The sequence below is a fragment of the Solanum lycopersicum genome, chromosome 1 (genome assembly GCF_036512215.1).
Source record: "Solanum lycopersicum chromosome 1, SLM_r2.1".
NCBI classification, from domain to species: domain Eukaryota; kingdom Viridiplantae; phylum Streptophyta; class Magnoliopsida; order Solanales; family Solanaceae; genus Solanum; species Solanum lycopersicum.
In genome coordinates, this window is record NC_090800.1 from 79,372,701 (window position 1) to 79,395,271 (window position 22,571).

General features: G+C 35.7%; 2 protein-coding genes across 7 annotated transcripts; both read right to left on the bottom strand.

Annotated features, from left to right (window-relative positions):
* Positions 1–191: 191 nt before the first annotated feature.
* On the bottom strand, positions 192–16,391 carry LOC101253423 (dol-P-Man:Man(7)GlcNAc(2)-PP-Dol alpha-1,6-mannosyltransferase). 3 transcript variants are annotated; one of them, XM_026031531.1, is made up of 20 exons: positions 16,269–16,391; positions 16,075–16,160; positions 15,506–15,547; positions 15,342–15,387; positions 14,123–14,209; positions 12,966–13,021; positions 12,347–12,464; positions 11,022–11,080; positions 9,831–9,902; positions 9,307–9,370; positions 9,044–9,147; positions 8,588–8,659; positions 8,011–8,097; positions 7,851–7,918; positions 7,274–7,342; positions 7,117–7,199; positions 5,741–5,840; positions 4,109–4,174; positions 747–840; positions 192–663 (listed from the first exon to the last, which is right to left on the bottom strand). In XM_026031531.1, the coding sequence occupies exons 1-20, from the start codon at positions 16,303–16,305 to the stop codon at positions 574–576; spliced, it is 1,500 nt and encodes a 499-aa protein (XP_025887316.1). In that variant the 5' UTR covers positions 16,306–16,391; the 3' UTR covers positions 192–573. The 3 variants fall into 3 exon arrangements, 2 of the variants coding, with proteins under 2 accessions (XP_025887316.1, XP_025887318.1); XR_011210801.1 differs by having other exon boundaries at positions 497–663; positions 3,907–4,174; XM_026031533.2 differs by lacking the exons at positions 15,342–15,387; positions 15,506–15,547; positions 16,075–16,160; positions 16,269–16,391 and adding an exon at positions 14,812–14,869.
* A 1,309-nt stretch (positions 16,392–17,700) lies between these two features.
* Positions 17,701–21,468, bottom strand: LOC101253721 (flotillin-like protein 6). 4 transcript variants are annotated; one of them, XM_069287049.1, is made up of 4 exons: positions 21,312–21,459; positions 20,068–20,124; positions 18,827–19,777; positions 17,701–18,413 (listed from the first exon to the last, which is right to left on the bottom strand). In XM_069287049.1, exons 3-4 carry the CDS (start codon positions 19,754–19,756, stop codon positions 17,871–17,873), a joined length of 1,473 nt encoding a protein of 490 aa, XP_069143150.1. In that variant the 5' UTR covers positions 19,757–19,777; positions 20,068–20,124; positions 21,312–21,459; the 3' UTR covers positions 17,701–17,870. The 4 variants fall into 4 exon arrangements, with proteins under 4 accessions (XP_069143150.1, XP_069143153.1, XP_010325209.1 ...); XM_069287052.1 differs by having other exon boundaries at positions 18,827–19,773; positions 21,312–21,458; XM_010326907.4 differs by lacking the exon at positions 20,068–20,124 and having other exon boundaries at positions 21,312–21,468.
* Positions 21,469–22,571: the final 1,103 nt, after the last annotated feature.

The window sequence follows — 22,571 nt, forward strand, 5'->3', positions numbered from 1 at the left end:
GTTTGCTAAGTATATGGAGAACAAGATATTCTCACTTTTGGTAAACTTAAAAAGGATCAAAACTGTTCAGGAATACATTTAAGGAACTGTTTAAAGCCTACCACCAAATATGAGGGACATCTTGTTATTTTCTCGAAATTGAGAGGACAGAAGTGGAAATAATACCCAGAAAAGTAACAAATAATGGCATGTGACAAGAATATTCAAATCATTTGAAAGCTGCCCAAATGAAAGTGAAGTTTCATATAATTAGTGTGTGATGTCCAAAGATGCAGAAACTATCAAAATTTTCCACAGCACCATAATAAAGACAAGTTTTTTTTGACCTCAATAGAAATATTGAAGCTTTGAACCTGTCAACCTTTTTGTTCTGATCATCTAGAACAAGAAACACATATCTTTCTGCAAAGATAATCTAATGTCACCAACCAGCTAAAAGTTCCAGCTTCACTACATGAACACAGCTGATGTCTGAGCCTAACATTTTTCCCTTCAGTTATCGCGAAAAAGGGAGTCGTGATAAGACTAGAAGGCTCGCCTTGTTACAATTCTCCACGCTAGCAATGGATGCTTTCATGGAATAACAGAGCATCCTGGCCAGCTTCTATTCATGATATCAGTGTTTCTTATGTTTCCATGAATAAACACCTTTGGTTCCTTAGCCTGCATGATGAAAACAGGTTATAAAGCAACAAGGATGCCAGAAATTCGAAGCTATCATTTGGCGTTGTCGTAAAAATCCTTACAAATGATATTGGAGGAAAACCAATTCGTATGCGAACCCGAGAAAAACCATCCACACTCATCAGACATTTGAATCCTTCGATGTAAGAATTCTCACTGTAACAGCAAAATTGGCAGAGATTAGGCTGATGTACTATAAATACGATCCGCATTAACTAAAACACTATCAGCAAAAAAAGAGGATTGTTTGAGCACAAAATCTAAACCTTTAAAACTGAAGAGGAAATAAAGAATGTGAGGCTACAAGGTATGATTCAGCGAGTGGCCTATGGTAAAAAACATACTTTTTACATCAAAAAATCTCTCACTAGAAAATAAAAGGCTCAAAACAAGCCTTTGAATACCTAGTCACGTCATTTGCAAACCCTTCGCCTGGTTCAAACATGTTATAACTTATACATCTCAAGGAAGAAAAATTTCTAGCATACGTTCTTGCAAGGAATAGTAACAATTGCAGTTTAATCTTATGGTCCTTTTATCCCAAGTACAAGGAATATCTCTACACTACCCTTTAATACAAGATGGAATATCAGGTGATACATGTGTGTGATAGTATTTGATTTAAAATGTGTTATCTTCTTATATTTTTAAATCTTCAGCACCAACCTTGGTCAGGGACTCAGAGCTGATAATCAGACCAATCCCTATTTGAATACCCAGAAGTCAGCTCTAGTGAGCACTTTCTCACGTGTATTTTTATCTCATAATAAGACTTTTGTTCCCTCAGAAAATTGTTTTAAGTATACGATTTGTTTCTGCAATGTACAGGCAACATAGTTCTATGTATTCTGAAGCCTCCAAACTAGAAATGGTCAAGACAACCACAGTCGCTAACACATGTATATGACTGGGAAGTAAGAATTTCATCTACCAATGAACCAAATAAGTAAAACATAATAATTCATGATTGATACTCGACTGTCAGACCTAGTATTCATCAGTAACACCAACTATATTGGTTTAAGATCAATAACACAAATATGCAGGAAGTAGATGACTAGATTTCACTTCCATAGCTAGCCTCTTCACACTTCAGTTCAGGGATCCAAGCCTCGTAAAGCATCTATGCATCATTATAAAGAGACATGGATTCAGATGCAAATTTGTTTGTTTGATAGTTTTTTTAGCAGTATAGTCCTAGGAAGGAAAAACACAATATCACAAAAGCAATGCCTCTCCATAACAGATATCAGCATTTCTCAAGGAACTAAAAAAAAAAAAAGCAACATCCTCAACCAGGAGATAACAAACTATTTAAATAATCATATAAAAGTTCGAAGAAACATCATATCAGATTTTGTAAATCAACGTCATCCTCTATTGAGAGTTATTATTTTGGTTAAGCCTCAAATACTTCTTCCATTTGGGTAATGCAACTAAGCAAATGCTATTCAAGCGGTGTGAAGCTTAATCACCATATTTTCTAGAGACCTGTTTGGATTGGCTTTTGGCTTATGACTTATATAACAAAAGTCATAAGCTAGGATTTCTAGCTTATGCTTTTCACTTATTTTTGTTACTTTGGCTTTAAATAAGTGCTTATAAGCACTTTTTAACTTTACCCAAACACTTCAAAATTGCTTAAAAGCTATTTTGGCTTAAAAGCACCTAAAATAAATCGATCCAAACGGGCACTTAGACCACTAAATATAGTGCTTCTTTACAAGGTAAGTGCATTGATCCATTTGGGTCATGCTAAGTCATTATTATTCATTTAGAACTAATCCCTAATACCGAAGTTCTGAAATCATGCATGCGTTCATGAGGATCCTAGAATTGGGGAGCCAGGGCGACGGTGGCGATAGAATCAAAATTGTCTTCCATCACATGACACTGAAATTTATCAAGCATACTTGGAAATAACTTCAGCGCTGCAATCAAAGAAAGATGAAATGGCTATCTATATAAGCGCCTGGGGAGTGTGAAGACCAAAGCACTTAATCTACTCAATGATCAGACTCTCTAAGTTTGTCCTTATTTTGACTCAGAATGCCAATTCTACCTGATTACATTTAGATTGCTAACAGAGAACAAGATGGCTTTAAATTTCAGAAGACATTTGAATGATCGGGAGTTGAGAAACAAACTGAATTTTTTCGGTACAGCCAGTGTTCAGGGAAGCGTGAAGCGGAAAAAAGAGATAAGGCCCCGCTTCGCGCTTTAAGTGATGAAGCGCTCGCTTTAAGCGACGAAGCGCTCACATACTCATTCTAGTCTGTGAAGCGTAGAAGGCTTGCATCGCTTCGCTTCATCGCTTTAAGCAATGAAGCGCTCGCTTTCCTAAACACCCGTACAGCGACATCGTCTCAAGGACTGGCACAGGGAAGAGCTGGAGATCATGAAAAGCAAATCCACACAAGGAGGCAGGAGACAGGGAAGTTTTGCTTCTAGAATGCTGCCTACGTGAGAACCACGAGACATGGGGTTCTCTCTTACTGTTAAGACGTGTTGAACTCTTCTTTGTCTACTCCTTTCCACATCGGGGCTTAAGAAGAATACATGAGGATCGAAACGGGAATGTTGGCCCCTCCTCAGTACGAAGAAGGGTGGGTACTAGAGAGGATTGTGCGAATCCAGACAGGCTCACATTGAAACCCGTAGTAAAAGAATCTTTACAGTAAACTTTTGTTATTCACAGTTGTGTTATGATAGACAGCAAGATATTTTTACTCCATGGGAACAAACATCAAAAAAATGTTCCTTATAAGGTGGTTTCTTTCACTTGGTTTGTTGCTAGAAATGCTTGTTTAACACAGGAAAATCTTCAAAGAAGAGGTTTTCATATGCGCTTTAAATGTTGTCTTTGTGGATACAACCCGGAGAGTGTTAATCACCTATTTCTACATTGTCGCACATTAGGCACGGTTCAACTTCTGCACTTTTTTCTCAATATACTGGGACTTATAACAGATTATACCAAGGCAGCCATGTGAGTTATTGAAGTGCTGACCCATCAGAGGAAGGAATTCCAAGCAAAAGACATGGTACAGACTATTCGGGCATGCACATGATGGACAGTTGAAGGAGAATTTTCTAAAAGCTTTGAGGACAAAGAGAGCCCATTGAGAAGATCAAAATGTCTACTTTTGTTTATTTATATTAATCATGTTGAATCAGTGACAAAACATTATAGAATCATTATAAGAACAGAAAGGGATGCACCTTTGATAATTAGTAAGTACTTTTGCAGCACCAAAAAAGCTTAGAAGCTAACATGCATCATCAACAAATCAATTACAAATGTCCATAATGCCTTAGCCTCACAAAACTAAAGATGTCACTTCTGTTCCCTATAACAAGGACCTTGCAATCTATAAGAATAATTAGCCAGCAAAATAAGATAAATAAATTGCAAAGAACTCACTTCAGAAGATATGTGAAATTTTTCATCTGCAAGTCTTCCAGAGAAATATTTTCTTCTTTAGAGTACCTATACCCAAAGGAGCAATCTTGGAAGTCAAATTGCAGCTGGAAGGAAAACGGAGAAACAATAACTTGAAGCTGGAAAGATGTTAATCAGTTGAAAGGTTAAAAGTATAGGCACAATCAATCATATGCATCTCTAAGAAGTAATTTGTACTAGATAACCACAATATTGCAAAATTATTTTACACTATCCATTTCAAATTAAAATACAAGATGCCTTTCTTGCATGCTAAGGAAGGCAATTTAGCTAAGTACATAAATTGTGTAGATATAAATACACTATGATGCATTAAAAGAGAAAAAAAGTCACAGGTGTAATGGAACAAGACAAAAATGACATGAAAAAATATTGAAAACAATACAACGAGGTGTAATTTTTTTAACCAATTATAAGTCAAGCTATTAACTCATAAACAGGTTTGAAAGATATATTAACACATAAAACGAACTAGTACAGCTATGTCAAGACTAGTTTATTTGGTGAAAAAAGCAAAACGGGAAGAAGATAAACATTAATAAGAGTGGAATGAAATAATACCCAAAAAAAGCAGAAAGACCAAAGCAAAAAAAGGAAACGGAAATTAAGAGGATATAGCAAGCATTCCCACTTTTTCTTGCTTACATCAATCATCCTTTCTCTTCCACATTGAATTATCTTTTATTTAAAGTTGCAATGCAATCCAAATCTCTAGAACATGTAATCAAACTTCACCCAGAAAGATCCAAATGAACAAAATGGGACTGGCAAGAAAGGAAGTAACAACGAAACGAAAAGAAAAAGGAAAAAAAACAAATCCTATCAAAAGATAACTGCAGACAAAACAAGCCTCTAGCACGGAACCTTATTGGCAATATGGCACCAGCCAGGTTGCTCCTGACTTGTCATTCCATCCCAATTGGCCTATTGCTGGGTAGGCTACAAGAGTTGAGCCATCTTAAAGAGGGTGGAATCGCAATAGAGTCCTTAAACTTTACGGGTCCCATGTTAATCTATACCTTTCTTCTAAGGTTTGTCTAAGCATACAGCTAAAACAATGAGCACTTATACATGGGCGTATGGTTCCTCAGAACAAATATTAGGCTATATCCCCACATAAGTTTATTGCTTATGTCATATCTTCCTATCAATTAACAAGTTACCAAATAGTCAAATAAAATTCCTTCACCTAAGTCTTAAGCAAGCCAAAAATTCTATATTCTCTAAATTATGATATCATATAATGAGAAAATCATCCAATTCTTAAATTCTATAATTCTTACTCCTTTGGTAAAAGTGTTCCAAAATTTTCCTTCTTCAGTTCTAATAAAAAAGGATAAGGTTATGGTTTAGGCTAGGGAGGCATTTTTAAAAGATTGGACTTATCATAAAGTCCAGGTACTCAAAGGACCTTCAGAACAGCTATCTAGAGTAGCTTCCTAGTAAGAAATATGAATTGTTAGTTTTTTTTGAAGGTTTCTACAGAGAAAATTATGCATTAGCACACATTTTAAGGATATGAGATCTCCAACTGAGATCTCATCACAGAAAAGACCACAGTGTGAATTGCATCAAAATGGTGACCAAGCATACCTCCATGGATAATTATATTCACAAAATCGGGATATCCCATTCATCGCTGAAAAAGTGTCAATATGAACCCTGAGTTCATCTGAATTCTTTGTCACACCACCTAGGCAAAGATTCAACTCAACATTGTAAGCAGGGAAATACAAAGGCTAGGAGAAAAAAAACATTAAGTAAAAGAGTGATGGAACTAATTAATAACTAATAGAGGTACATAAATAAAAAAAGAAAAGCAGGGGAAACCTTTAAAAGATGTAGAAAACCACAGCGTAAAGGCCACTTAGATACAACACAATATCCACACTGGTTGTTGCTCCAATTAGTTTGTCTGTTTTGTCTGTTTTACCTTACACCATACTGCTTTATACCTAAGGGTTTGCTCTCGTAAGAACAGAAAATTATGGCATTAAATCCTTCTCCTAGTCCATGAGTGACTCAAAGTGCACATCTTTAACTAGCTTGCCTAGATACTACATCGAAGGAAATGTAGCTAAGGAAGTAAAGTTAATACATGTGAATTTCCAAATACTGCAGGAACCCTGGAAAAGTTACAAATATAACCCTGCATTATCAGAACTCCAAATAATTGCTTTTGTAACTAGAAAATTACTATAAACCAGCGTCTTGAGAATAATTATGCAAGACTGTCATCACTTGTTTCTATGGTAGCCGAGACATATTTCTATGCTGTAGGGGAAGAAACCATAAAAACAGTGTTTTCCAGATAGAGAGCACCAAATTTCTTCCATTTTCAAGAACATCATGAGTACATATAATCATGTGAAGCCCTAGAAAATAGACTAGCAGAGAGAATATCTCAAAAAATATCTGCCAGTAAATGGGCCCACATTTCCTCGAGCAAGTTATACAATGATAGATCAATGCAACTAAACCAACTTGCAAACTAGTTCTAGATCCCACCTTTAAGATAACCTTAATCAAGAGCAAGGTTTCACAATGTTATGAATGGACAACATAAAGGTATTCATTCCTTGAGCAACCACATTCGAGATAATAGGGTGTTGCATGTATAAGCCCAAAGACCTATGATGACTCTCGAAAGAGAAATTGTAAAAAGAAAGACAGGCTAACTGGCACATTGACAGGATATTCAATTTGTCATGACGATGGTGGATAAACCAGATACTAATCTTACTAGTCCCAAACAATAAGGTAGAGCCATTTCTGCAACTAGCCGGCTTCCACTTTTTTTTTATATAATAACATGAATGTTGTTAAACAATGAAACAAAAAGGGAAAAAACCACAGCATTAGTTTGTGATTTTAAGTGGTTTGAACTTAAATAAGTATAAGAGGATCATGCAGTACATGGCTCATACAAACTCAAAAGAATGTGAGTAAAACATCGAGATAGAGCTTACCTATCCTATGAAGAGCTTTTAGAGCATAACCACTAGGATAGTTTTCGTACGATGCCATGAAAAAAACTGCCGTGCAGGCTAAACTAAAAAGTAAGAAATGTGTCAGAATACATCCAAGATTCAGTTTGCAATGTGAACAAGTTGGTTCCCATCATACCTTCCAAGTATTAATCCCAACATAGCAATATACAGAAACTTCCAGAAACTCTTTTTCCTGTTGTTATACCTGTATAAAGTTGAGAAAATGCAACAGAATATGAATTTCTCATGCAATAATGGTGAGAATCGAAAAACTCAAACAAATTCTCATTGGTATTAGTCAACTTGGGGGCGGGGGGACAGGCAAACTATCACATTGACTGGCTGCATCCAGTGCTACAACAGCATACTAAGAGTCAGGCATGGGCTAGAGAACCATGAGAAAGAATTCCCTTGATATTGTCAACAATACATGTTAACTTAAAGGTAACATATGCAGGTTGACTGATTAATTAAGTGAATCATATATCTTCACTTAATAGTGCAACTACGAAATGCTAGATATCAGAGGAAGTTAAGGCTCACCCTTCGATGTTTTACATTCCAGTCATTTATGGTTCAAATAAAATCCACATACAACCAACCACTAACTACTCCACATAAAGCTACTACACATGAATATACTCTTATAAAGATGTCTTTTGGAACTCAGAAAAATGGAAGTGGGATCTCCCTAAGCATAAGAAGCGACGTACAGTCTGCCAGCTGCAACAGCTGCTGCAAAGTTGAAGACAGGAATGGAACTAATTATGAAGCGGAGCTCCTGCAACATTGACGATTTTTTAAATGAACAAATTACTTACCACAACATTATCATAAACTATACAACTCAATCACAGAGCTACTGAACAATACCTTGTGCGGAAGCTTTGAGTACATTAGAACAAATGATAGAACTGGAAGGATGTAGAAGAAAACCCTTCTGTCCAGTAGAACCCCAAGCTGGAAAAAACTAATATCAATTTTGAGAAAAGAATTGAAGGGACCAAGTGTAATTGATACCTCGGTCCTAAAATAGTGAAGTAGCATACTACTTCCAAATTATTACTTCTTACTACCAAGAACTGCAACAACATGATGGTTACTGGCCTGTTCTGTGAGATGAAGCAAGATTTTCATTTTTCTATATTAGAGGCTATAAATTTCTGAGGATGAATGAAAAAGGCTCTCTTCAGACTGATTTAGCCTTTTACTCAAGAATTCATAGAAACTAACTATTAAACTATGACTGCCTCGAAAGGCCTCATTCTAGCAATTTAATGGGGCTAATTATATCATTGCATTCTTAAGGGGATTTAGGTCGCAATTGCTTCTCTCAGACACCTCTGACTGTCTCTCTTTTATGTTTTTATAGACTGGTGCATGCTGAAAAATCCCACAATTTTTATAAATGGCACGCAAGTAGAAATCGTTGAAGGAAAAGCATACATACCAAAAAAAGTGGGTATGCAGCAAGCAGTGAACGGGGAAGTGCTGACGTGAAGTACCAGTTGAAAGGATGCGTCTGTTCACATATATTAAGGAACACCAAAAGATATGGAAACATTTGTTCACTAAACCTTTAGTTAAAGGAGTTCTACTTCAAGTTAACATCAACGGTAGAATCTATCAAATAAAAAAGGCTGCCTGTAAGTACAAGTTATCAGGAATAAAATCAAATCCAATCAGAATAAAATTAAAAAGCAAATCAAGGAATTCACAGGAAATTCTCACAGCCACCTTTAGCTAGAATGTGTGTGTGTGTTTTTTTTGAGAAAGGTAACATTACTCAGAACGTGTGACACTTTATATAACGTCCTCCTTTATAGTGGGAAGCAAAAAAAAAAACACATACTTGTGCCAATACATTGAAACTAAATGTGTAATTACATTTACGAATGCAGGATACACCCCATTCAGAACTCCGGTTCAAAACAGAGTTGAACCAGAAAACTTCTAGTTCAGGCCACAACAACCTTTTCCAAATGACTGAATCAACAAGAACGGTAAGGCCTGTAATATGGTCAAAAACATTGTTTTAAACTTTCAGATAATATGACATCCTTAAATCAAAGAAAACATTTTTTTCCTGACAAAGTATATAACAGATAAACTTGGTAATTACATAAGTTACTTCTAACTGAGATTCCTTAAATATTGTAGCTAACAAACCTATGGAGAGGAAAGTAGCAGCTAAGCAGGATGTCAGTGCTTTCCAGAAAGAAACCGATTTGGTCTGCAGGTAAGAAATAATATCCATTTAGGCAGATATGCTGAGTAAGCGTTAACTTCATAAGGTTATCAAAAACTATAAAACAATGGCACCAAACCAATTCTATAATTATTTTTATTCTGAAAGAATCTATCCACTTTCCTATGCAGTACACAGCACTGTACATGAAGGCATCAAGTGCATGCAACTCTATGATAAGAAATAAACATCATGTTTTCGGTATACTTAAATCAGTTATTATACACATTCTCAAAGTGGGAGTTATTAAGACCAATAAAAGCAGGCACCAGTATCACAGAGTTGGAGAAGTAATGACTCTCAAGGAGACAGAAGTACTCAAAAACTAAGTTCAGGTGATGAACCAACTCCTCCACCCAATCTACCATTTCTGCAGTTCTCCAAAGGGAAAACAAAAACAGAACTCAAAGGAGCAAGTAATGAGGTAGACTGCTGTCCAACTTACCAGCAAGAGCTCCGAACCCAAAGGAGCAATGAGCAGAAGTATGTCGCATCTGAAGACTAATGTCGCAAACACCTGAACGATAAAACAGACAGTTAATGTGATAACTGCAAATAGTCATTCTTTGTAGCTGATTTCTTATTTGCAATAGTAATTTAATTATCTGCCTGATAACACAGTGATCACTCATTTTAGATCATTGCAAACGTTTGGACTAGTCAAACTAGGAATAGATATTTTACTTAGAATTCCTAGATCTCTGTGGGATTGGCCCCAGATCCTAAGTCAGAATATATTTGAAGTGACCATTGATTCTCTTTAGGGTGTAGTTAGGCCTGATGAATTGTCAAACTATCCTGTCCTTCCACATTCTTGGACGATTCCTCAGATTTGGCTAGCAGGAGCCTCAGATATTTTTATAGGTAAAGCAGAAAATTGAAGTAGACAAAACACTCAGGAGGGCTTGCTATGTTTACACGAGACTAAAAAGGGGATATAAAGATACAGAAAGACAAAATGAAATGCACTTACTATTTACATAATAACCCACAAAAATTTTAAGCCCCACTAAATGTGCCTATTACATCTTCCAATTTTATGAGTGTAACTTCTTCAATTTTATTATCATTCAAAAGGAAGCTGCATTAGCAGATAGATAGTTTTCATTGGTTCCAGCAACTTGTTTCCCCATCAAATGCCACAAAGTTCACCACTTAGAGTGTGAAAGGAGCCTTTACTTCATTGTTTTTCCTAGTTCACTTTTCCTGCTTCTAAGTTCTCAAAATATATAGTTGACAATGACCAAGTTACCTAACAAACAATGATAGTACAAAGTACTGAAGGTGGCACATTTACATCACTTGCAGCTCTAAGGTTAGAATGCAATGAAAAATATGATGCATACGAAGCTAATAGAAAGCAGAAAACAGGCAGAGAAACTGTGAGTCTAGTTTATTTACATGGTGGGTTCGTGCACTTGTATGACACCTTTCTGATGCTTTTAGAACTATGTTATCTAATCATCAAAAACTTGAATATCATATATTACGTAATAAAAGAAAATATTCTGAAACATTATTTGCTCCATTCATGAACTTGAAGATCTGCAAACATATGGCTGCTAGCAAAGTAAATCATTGTTAAATATGTTATCTAAAACAATTGTATCATGGTTAAATGGTGAGGCGAACTTACCATGCAATTTAATGCCGCATACAGACTTCCCTTAAACCAAAAGCCATATGCCAAATTTACTAGAAAAGAAAAACAATGTGTCAAAACAATGCTCAAACTTCCCCTTTTAAGAGATGAAATACCTGACAAAAATAGCACAGAGCGTGAACTGACTAGGTACTAGATATTAAGGTTATCGAATTCATTAATTATTAGCCCCTTGCACAGCTAAACTGCTAGTCTGTTAACTTTAATCAGAAGAAAAGATGATACAGCAATAGCTTTAATTCATATGTATTAAGAGAAAAACTCCCTCAAAAAGGAATTTTTCTAATTCTTTTTCTTTATTTTTTAAGTTAGTATGAGATTACGTTCTTATTATGTCCATGATGATGATTATGTGATTGCATGTATCTAGAATGTACTTAAGAGAGTTGGTTTTTCTTTATTTGCAGGATTTCACAACTGGGTAGGCAAAATTTTTGGTTGGACTCCTGAACCCCTAGGTCATATCCAACTCTGGATCACATTTTTCTTCCCTATTCATTTCTATAGGCTTTAATTTCACGTGAGCCATGTTGTACTCTAGAGTAACTAGAAGTTTACAGTGGATGGATGCCCTCACAAGCTCTCGCTCTTATATATCTGTAGTGGGGGTTTGTCGTCATCTCCACTCAACATTTCCATCTGAATGGCCAACAAACTTCAACTTCAGGCGTGTAGATACACATTGTGTGAATAATAATAATAGGGGAAAATCTATTACTACCAACAACATTTCTTATTTTTTTTAAGGTTTGTGAGATATGGTGTTGTTACATTCATAGTTTGATGAACATGAATGGTCTTTACTTCAAGCAAGACTAGTGGATTTAGCAAAGGATCTTCAGGCCCAGCTTGAGACCATCATCAGCTTACAAGTGTTGGTGGGAGAATGGAAGGACACTTGTCAAGGGAGAGATCATCAGACCTTTTAAGTAATACCCAGTACTATGTGCAGTTTAAGTTGTTTGGGAAAACCAAAACCATTCACGTAGAGAGGCAAAGCATATTAATGGCCCTACTTTGCGCAATTGTCAAGAGTAGAGTTAGTTTGTGGATACTTTCATACTAAAAGAGGAACACATGGGGCCTTAATGAGCGAAGGGGAATGGTAAGAAGTGTTGAAGTAGGTCCCATCTCACTTTTTGGATTATCTAGTAGCATCAGTATACTAGTTCCCTTTTCAGGAAGTATGAGCATTATTTTGGAACTGATCAAAAGGAAAGACAACATTCAATTTGGATGGAGTAATAGTTAGCACTTCAGTAGCAAAAAAAAAGAAGTATGAATGTACAAATACTGACCTAAAGCAAATGCCAATATATTTGGCAGAGGACGGGTGCAATAGAACAGCAAATGAAACTGAGATGCTGTCAGGATAACAAAGAACGCTTCAACTTGAGATCCAAACTTCTTCTTGATCTGCACAGCCAATTTAATATCACATCATTAGCTATCACCTTTTACTCCTCCAACTCAACAGAAAAGGGCAATTTTTGGAGTATGAGAGTCAACTATTTCAATTTTCTCAACTGAAACACGACTCCTTTGTTCAGAACTTATTTAGATATTTTGAAACTGCATAACAAGCACTATGTCACAAGATTAAACAATTCGCAATAGCTTAAATTAAATCAAACAATGTAGGAAAAGAAATATCAGTAATATCATTAAGCTTGATCATATGGATGATGGCTTGCAACCGATGTTAATACTTTTGTAGACTTCATAGATTCCCGAAAGTTTTAAAGGGAGGCTAAGATCCCTTTTGCTGTAGATATTTCTTGCACTTCCTTTGTTTAATGAAATATCATACTTATCACAAGAAATCCAAGATTCGTTCGAGGCCTAAAATACTTCAGTCCAACACCGAATAGAAAGGCAGCCATGTTAAAGTATAGTCACTATCTTTTTTGTGTATACCTGAATGCGAAAAAATCGTAATGTAGACAGCACGACACCACCCAATACCAGTCGTACTACAAAAACAAACTCGAAAGTCAGTCACTAAAAGTATTGCATAGCAGATAAAGGAAGAAAATATGAGCGGTTTTTAGGCTCACTATAAACCAGAAGTTAATGATCAAATAAAAGAAATCACTTTTTTGTTTTACAAAGAAAGGAATCACTCAAAATATTAACACCATTCAATATTCATATGAGAGTGTCTCTTTCTAGCTTAAACGTGATTGTATTGGCCATCACCTGAAGACAAATCATACTAGTTATTTACTGTGTTAGATTGTAAAGATGGTGCCAAGAAAGAAAAGGCAAGGTTAGATTACAATACACTAGCCAAGACTTGTGCAAGCCATGTCCCATTTTAAAACTTCTAACGATGTAACATGTTCATGTCACATATGTCCAGGGTGTATGTTTGCGGGAAAAATGAATATGTATGTTCCTATAGTTACCAGCTTATAACTGGGTTAATTGTTGTTGTTTCAGCATTAGGCATTAGTAATCTCATTTGTCAGGTGATGAGCTCTTTCTCTCTCAACCAAAGTCATTCATTGAACTTGACATTTTCCACTTGTAACTGATTGCACATGAACCATTGAATCTAACAATAAGTACATAATAACTTTAGCATCAGCCTGATCTTTCAGAATAACTATAGTTCACTTATTCACTGTTCTTTCTTATATCACCAACCTCCTTTCACAAATCAACACTTGCTAACTTGTAATCATAACCTGTTTACCACTATGGGTAAGCTACATTGTGTAGAACGTGAAATCTTAGAAGATAGTGTCTATATTTCTACCTTTGGCATCCAAACCAAGACAATGTGATTATGAGTTGGAGTTGACTAATATACTGGTAAAAAATTGTAGGGAGTACCGAAGTACTGCAAAATTTCTTCTATTTTTTTTACGTACCCCAAGTTGAAACAAATATGTCTTTTGACTTCTAAATGATGAAAAGCAATTCGGGCAACAGTCGCAGGTCAAAAGTAACCACATAAAGATCATGCTTGAACAAGTAAAACCTTATCATGGTTACCAGACACCTTCATATCAGATTTAAGCTTCAGATATAATCTTGAACCATACAAATGTTCCGTCACAATACCATACCTGCATAGAGACTATACAGTTTCGGCATGTGTAGCAAATTCATTAGGAGAACAACTGGAGATGCCAAAATAGATACAAGAAGAGCCCCTGTAATGTAGATGGAATTGCAGAAAAAAAAAGTTAAATGTTGGAGATAATGTGCACAAAATAGAACTGAAGACTGGACTATGCTTTAACTGACACATTTTTTTAGAAAAAAGCACATCGCCCACACCCAAGAAGGTCAATGCAGATATGTTCCATGATTATTGGCATGTCTTCAAAATAGTGAGCAAAAACGACCACTTAAAATGTTTAGCCTTCTCTCAGAAGAGTAACCCTTTCATATCATTTTTTGTCTCCACAAATTCCACCCAAAACTTATTCCCCAGACAGGTCAACTGTGGATTTTTCCTTGTCCCTTCCCCTCTCCTTTTTGGTGACTCAAACATTCAGTCTCATTTTTGGAAGTGGACAGGATCAGCAACACGAGAAACCCTCTCTTAATTCGATTGTATATCACTATTTCCTCTGCAAAATAGGCATTGAACGGGAATAGAGAATTTTTTGATGCAGCACTAATTGGCAATAAATTGGTAGATAATGTTAACAATAGAAGGTGGCATTTCCAGACAAAGACGTAAACTGGACAGAATTTCATTGCAATTGGATGAGTTATGAAAATGAACTTTAGCAGAGAAAGAACAGACCTCTTCCAGAAGAAGCAGTGTCCTAGGATTGCCGTTTATGTAGGAGGATGTGAATACTCTGCATAAATGATAAGAGAGGTTGCTTCAGTAGCAAGAGCATCCATTGCAACCAAATGGTTGAGAGTTCGAGTCACCAAGGAAGAGAAAGTAGGAAAACACACTGTTGACCCTGGGGAGAAGGGGTTTTGGGGTGGGATCTTCTAGGTCTAAAGAAACAGACACATACACACACAACATCTGCACAAGTTTGTGACATCAAAAGAAAAACACACCACAATATCTGCACAGTGTGACGAATAAGAAGACTTGAACAAGCTGCATAAGTGCTACTTACTTTTCTGATTAGAAAATTTTGATATTGGTGATAAGCAACAAGCTAAAATCTTTTGCAGTAATTTTTCAATGTAAGATGGACAATTTTTTTCCTTTTAACAAAATATATCAAATTGGGCATTTGTGCTGAATCATCTCACATGATAAAAATACATACTACAATCTCTTGATAAGCTGAGCTGAAGTAGAAAACTTGCCAATAAATGTGCGAGGTACAACTCCAGGGAACTCCAGATGATCGTACTAAGGTTGCAGAACAAAGAATGGAAAAACTCAATTAGTATACTCCGTAACATGAAATTCCCCAAAAATGTGGGTGATAAAACTTATGGGGGGAAATAGGAAAGTAAAAGATCATTACCTTCTCTATCTGATGCCTGTGGTACAAAATATCATGCATAGCCTAATCAAATAAGGAGAAAACTGTCAATACCATGGGGCAGAACAACACTCTTCAGTAGAAGGAGGAAAACAAAGTAGGGGAGCATGATCATCAAGGCTCAGTCAAGAAAATACTAAAAAACAGCCTCCAAACTACGCAGTTCTAGGATATGCGATAGCTTAATTACACTACACTTTTCAACTCCACCACAGATTCTTCTGTTCTTGTAGCCTTTGCACACACACAATTTAAGCCATTTTACTACCCTATACATTTCCCGAAAGGCGCCAAAATCACTGATTTCAAAGAGAAACAACAGCAATCCAATCCAATCCAATCCAACCCATCTAAAATAATACGAATTACCGTAAAGCAACTGGGTTTTTACTTTACGAAGTACCTAATTAATCAACTCAATCCAATCAAGAAAACAGTAACTGAAAATTCCAGAATCATGGGGAAAAAATCAAGAAAAACAGTAACTGAAAAGGCAAGAATCATTAAAAAGAAAGGGAAAAAAATTCAAGAAAATACAAGTGGACCTGTACCTGAACATTGAAACTCTCTTCTACCTTAGTGTAAGGTACCATCAACACATAGAATGCAGCAATTGACCCCAATAGTAAATCGTAGCCTATAAAAGATCGTTTCAAGAAGCTTAATTCTTGATTTCAAGAAAATATCACAAGTAAAAACACAAAAGGAATAAAAGAAAAAATTGGGATTACAACTGAGATATTACCATATAGCTCCAAGAATTTCTCAGACTTACGTGCCATTGAAGCAGTATTTTTTTATCTGTTGTGTTTTTATCGGAAAACACCCTTTGAATGTCGGAAAACAGAAGGTGAAGACGGAAGTTTAACGTCGTATATATAGAGTAGACGACTCGTTATAATTTTAAGAGAAAGGGTCCAAAATGCCCTCATCCTTATGTTGTTTTCTCAAAAACACCCTTCAAATATTTAAATAGACTAAAAATACTCTTCCTCGTAAAAGGTACATCCCCAAAAAGAAAAAAAAAACATCAATTTTATTTTTGCACTAAATAAAATGAAACAATTTTGTTGTCCTTCTTTTTTACAAAAAAATAATGTTTTAGGAGAGGGAGTTGAATGTGAGAAATATGATAAAAGATAAAAAAAGAATATCTATTATAAACACTTTCTATTAAACAAAATTTAAAAAAATTGATATATTTTTTTTTCTTTTGTTTCAAAAATAATATCTATTATAAACACTTTCCATTAAAGAAAATTAAAGAAATTGATATATCTTTTTTTCTTTTGTTTCAGTGCAGTATGTGTGTCGTATGAGTCAGGTCGAACTTATAAACAGATCTCTAAATGGGGTTTTCTCTTTAGGTACCTTAACTACGTTATTTTCCCATTGAGTCATAAAACTATCCATAATTTATTCCTTTTAAACATTGTTGGTTGATTTTGATCGGCGTTTCTATTGTAGATACCTTCAATTGCGTTTGTATTGTAATGATTTTGATTGAAGGAATGAAGATAAACTTTTTGTTAGTCTAGTTTGTTCAAATAACTTGAAGTGAAACACAATTATTCTCGAATAGTTTCACTATCAATTTGGACTAATGAGTTTTAAAACAACATATGTATTATTTATTAATATCCCTCGCAAAAAATGGTTCCACATCCGCCAACGGTGTTTAAAGAAAATTATAGATTGTTCAATGATTCAATAGGAAAATAGCATAGTTAAGATAACTGAGGGGGGAAACCTAACAAGTTTAAGAATTTATTTTTATATTTGGCCTATGAGTTATTATTTTCTAAACATATATCATGTATCCTTTCTTACTAACTTTAAAGAATGATATCATAAAAGAACAATTTCAATTATATCTCGATACACTTTATAACTTATTTTAAATTTGAGTCATTTCAAATGTTTGTTTGGAAGATTAATACCAATAATTAAACTTAATATTTCATAAAATTGACATTGCATTAAATTATTGTTTAAAATAATTAAATCAATCTCCATATTATTTTATTCAAAACTAAGAAAATTTTAAATGGACTATTAAATTAGCTATAGGAAGTTTTAAGTTTTGTGCACTGTTATTGTACAAAACTTGCTGTAATATGTTTTTTTTCTATCCGGTGTCATCCTAGTCTCCAACCATCAGTCTTCTATTATCAACATTAACAAGAAGTTCAATCTATGTAATAAAGCATTGCAAACATCACACTTGTCCAGGCACAGAAGGCCTAATATAAGCTACATTTCTTAAGTAGTTAAGTGCAAAGTTAAGTCATATCAACTTATTGGTAGTTGGAATCCTACTACATGGTCATAAAAGTCATAAATTTTCCTATGCAGATTGGCTGGATGAGGCTGGATTAGCAGAAACAGAGAGGCTTCCCATCCATGCCGGTGGCGACATTCCAGTTTGTTCATGCACAGTCTCAAGTAAAGGAGGCAATGCTTGGTAAATAGAAGCCAACTCTTTGATTCCAGCATGTCCACTACTTGTTCCGTCAACCATCTGACCGTTTGTGCCACCGTTGCTCCAAATGCTGATTTTTGGCTGAAGGCCCTTGATTGCTTCAGCATTGAACTTGGCGATGTCTTTGAACATTCCTTTCTCAATCATCATGTAGTCTCGCAGGGCGTTGTAATTTCCTCCCAAAGCTGACATCAGACTGCGTACATAGACGCCCTCTGCTTCTGCAATGCCCTTTAATCCTTCAGCCTCTTTCTTTTCGGCGTAGAGTGCAGCATCAGCAGCTAGTTGTACGGCATACGTCTGAGCTTCCGCTGCCAATTTCTTAGCCTCGGCAGTTTTTCTGTTTTCATAAAGCACTGCTTCTGCTTCCTTCTGCTTCTTGTACAATACTGAATTGGCTTCTTGCACCTAGAGTGTTTTCATGTCAAACATTAGATGAGTAGTAGCATGGTACATAAACAATGGATTCATATGACAGAATAAAGTATTAGACTTACAATTGAAAATAGACAAGAAGGAAAAGAGCCACATGCACGAGTACATATATTGGGCAAAGTCACAAAACAAAGAATGTAATTGGAAGGAAACACAAGCAAAGTCATGTAACAGTTGGAACATGAAATCATCAAATCATACTGATTTTGTGGACTATTAAGTGAGTAAGCCATCTCACATGTAAACATCTAAACAGAAAAATAACATGAAATAATGATAAATAAAAGCAATCTAACTTACTCTAGATATATCAGCAAATGAAAAGTCAACTTTATGAACTCACAAAAAGGTACTAAAAGAGAAGTGTTGTGACATGATGAACTTGCCTTAATCTCATAGTCAACAGTAGCCTTACTGAGGTGTTGTGCTTTGAGGCTTTCTGTCTTAGTCAATGCATTCTTTCTCTCAACTTCTTGTTGCAATACAGCCTCGCGAATTGCTACAGCTTTTTGGGCTTCGATCTCAGCCATTTTTGCCTGCTGAGACCACCCAGCCTTCTTGGTTGCCAAAACAGAATTCGCCTCAGCCACCTCAGCTTCTCTCTGATTTTCATATATCTTAACATCAGTCTTCACTTTAACCTCCTCTTTCTTTCCATCACCATCCCTTTGGGTGGATATAATCTTTGTTTCAGCGTCAATCTTGGCAGCATTTTGACGTGTGAGACCTTCTCGCTCCTTAGCTCCAATCTCACCCTTCATTCTGGCCTCAGAAACGTCAATTTTTGCTTGGTTTGCAGCTTCCATTTGAGTTTTCTGCCCCAAGTAAGAAAAGTATTCGTGGCCTTGAACATCGACCAGTTGCTTAATGTTGGCATTGTAAATCAGCAAGCCAAATTGGTTGAGCTCAAGCTGAACCTTGTCAAATACCTCCTTCTTGAAATCTTTTGTGCCTTTAAAGATTTCTTCCATGGTCATGGAAGCAGCCAAGACACGAGTCTCTCCCTCAATGACACCTTGAACAAGGTCCTTCACATCATGTGAATCACGTTCATGGTGGGATAGAAGTTTAGCATATTTGTTAAGTCTCTCACGGTCATCCACACATGGACCTATAGTGAAAACAGCAGGGAGAAGGAAGGGCAGCTTCTCAGCACTCATAGCATTGACTTCAAAAGTATAATTCACAGGAGTAACATCAATGATCCGACATTTCTGCAATGGCCATACTAGTGCCTTTTTTGTGATCTTCAGTTCATTAATACCAATCCCAGTGATCACCAGAAATTCAGATGCCCTTGCTACGCGGTACATCATGTTTGCAGTTCCTTGATCTTCCTAACATGACAAGTAGAGGTTGTCAAGAATCAAGACCGACAAACACCAAACACAGACAAGTAAAAACTTACATTGTACCTCAAACTTAACAGTATAAAAACTATCAGAAAATCTCAATCAAGACAGAAACACAGTTTACAACTAGTTTAAATTGTTGTATGTAAAGCTCATTAATAATCTGAAAAAAGTTGAGTCATTCGGTTGTAAAGCCAGCATACTTCCAGGCTCCAGCAGATGATTAACTTGAAATACCTTTTCCAAATTTGGTACAGATTCAAGTTTTAACTTACCCCGAAGAGTTCTTGACCCTTTTTCTCAAAGTTAGAATACCTCAAGAAATCTTCCTTCTGGTGCATAAGACAAAAGATAAAGTTCAAATATAATTCGTTGTTAAGAAAAAAACCAAGAACTCCATGCCCTCTTTGACTAAAGAAATGAAAAAAATTCTACTTTCAACATTAAATTGTAGCAAGAAACTGCAAGAATCACCGACAAATTGCCAGTGAAGTTACAAAACTAAACACCTAAAAGCACATACGACATTAAATTATCATCTTACTTTCTCAAAATGGGAAAGTACATGAATTTGATACTAGCTTCAATTCAGCAACTTGAAACATTAAGAATCTGGTCCAATCAAACACAGAGAATGAATAAAAGTAAACTAAAACCTCAATTAATTCCACAGAGTAGTATTTAACACCTCCCAGGTACAGGGTAATCACGCCGAACTTTAGACCCCATGGTAATCAACTCATAAAACTGATCACTAGACCGATAGGCCACATCTTTGGATATTAAACATGTCAACAAACAAAAGTTTTATCACTAGTCAATTTGTAAAATATTGTCTAATCCAACTATGGTTTTTGCACTTTCATTATAGTCAGGCAAAATCAAACAACAATAGACGAGACAGCCCAAACAGCAAAGGCGAAATCATCATATTCGAAGTAGATAAGTTTTTTTTACTAAGGGGTTCCAAATACGAAGAAATAAGCCAAAAGGGTTCAACATCTCCTACATATACATAAAAATAAATAATAACACTTCCCACAGGAGGCTAGGAAGAATCCCTCAGCAGTAACTTGGCTCCACCCCTCCATCCAACAGACCATATGAAATAAAAAACAGTTTCTTCGCAGGGTTTTATGAAAAATAATTTTGCATTTCAGGTTTCTCCACTATACACAAAGTCACAAATACACACACACATAATCACAAGACTAAAAAAAGAAATCACAAAAAAAAGATAAAATCTTCATGTCCAAATATTATTAAAAATAAAAATAAAAAATCATTCAACCATAGAAACATAATGAAGAACTCATTCGTTCTTCTAAACTAGACGCATGAAGCTCTTTCAAACAACAACAACAATATACCCCGGTGAAATGCCATAAGTTAGGTCTAAAGCGGTAAAATGTATGCAAACTTTACGAAATACCCTCAACTCAAAAAAACCCAAGTAAACAGAATTCTTTTTTAAAAAAACACCATTTTTAAGATGAAAAGTGTAGGAAAAATGCTTTACTTTGTGAATGAAGGTCGCTTCTGAAACTCTAGAAATTCTTCCAAGTTCCTAAAAAAATATTTTGTGGATGAAAGAAGACTATATATATTTATAGACTCTGTCAAAACGCCATTGTTGCTGTTGTGTAACAGAGCAATTTCCATTAAGGGATATAAGGAACATGCCGTGAAACTTCATCTCTGTTATGGAAAAAAAGTTACTGTTATCCGAAAGCCAATAATAACATGACAGGTGGTGTGTAATAGTACCACCATAAAAAAGATAAAAAATAAATAAATAATTATGGTAAAATGATACTATTATATGATTTTGTTCTATATTCAAATTTTATACAGTTTCGTCCCCCATTAAAAACATTCCGTATTGACCAAGCTAGTTATAGAGTTTTAAATTCAAAATCAAAACCTAGTGATTTCCATTTACGGATAGTGTACAAGAATAGTAATAAATAAAACGTATTATTAATATTGATATTAGTAAAGTTGAGATTATTTCTTATCTATTATTTGATTTCTTGTATCAAATTATGTAACATTCATCACATAATTAAGAATATTTATAAATTACCCTTCAGGAAATATGGTGGAAATTACATGGAAAAGTTTTGAGGCATAATTGTGTTTTTAATTATGTTAATGTATGCATTAAAACGAGCACTTATACATAAATTGAAAAAGAATATATCGAACAACATATAAGTAATGCGCCAAGTTAATGTATATGACCCATAGAAGGCCAGTTTCCACCCTGTGCGACGCAATGTGTGACGCCCAGGCAACAGACGTGCCCTCAACTTAATGGATTGGGGCCCAACTTGCGTTCAAAGACGCAACGGTTCATGGGATTCTACATTTCACACCAACTATCGCATTTCGCGATGTTCTTCATCTATGCGAGGATCATTTGTGTTTCAAGAGCAGCACATGTCCCCACGCACTCCGAGGACGGGATGCTAAGGGGCGTCTATCAATTTTAGTATTACTTAGCATTTGTCTCGTCGAGTACATGATGAGGTCGGGGGGGGGGGGGGGGGGGGGGCTAAGCACCTCCACTTGCGCGTCGACAAGTGTTGAAACCTGTTCGTGGGTGCTTCTGTTTTGCAGGTTTCGACATTGATCCTTCCGCGGATTCACCTACGAAGACCTTTGTTATGACCTCTCTTTCCTCTAAATAATTAGATTCAATGGAATTCTCGCGACGTCAGGCAGTAAATTGGCCAGTCACCATGAATCAAACATTTCATTCGATCATCAATCGGTA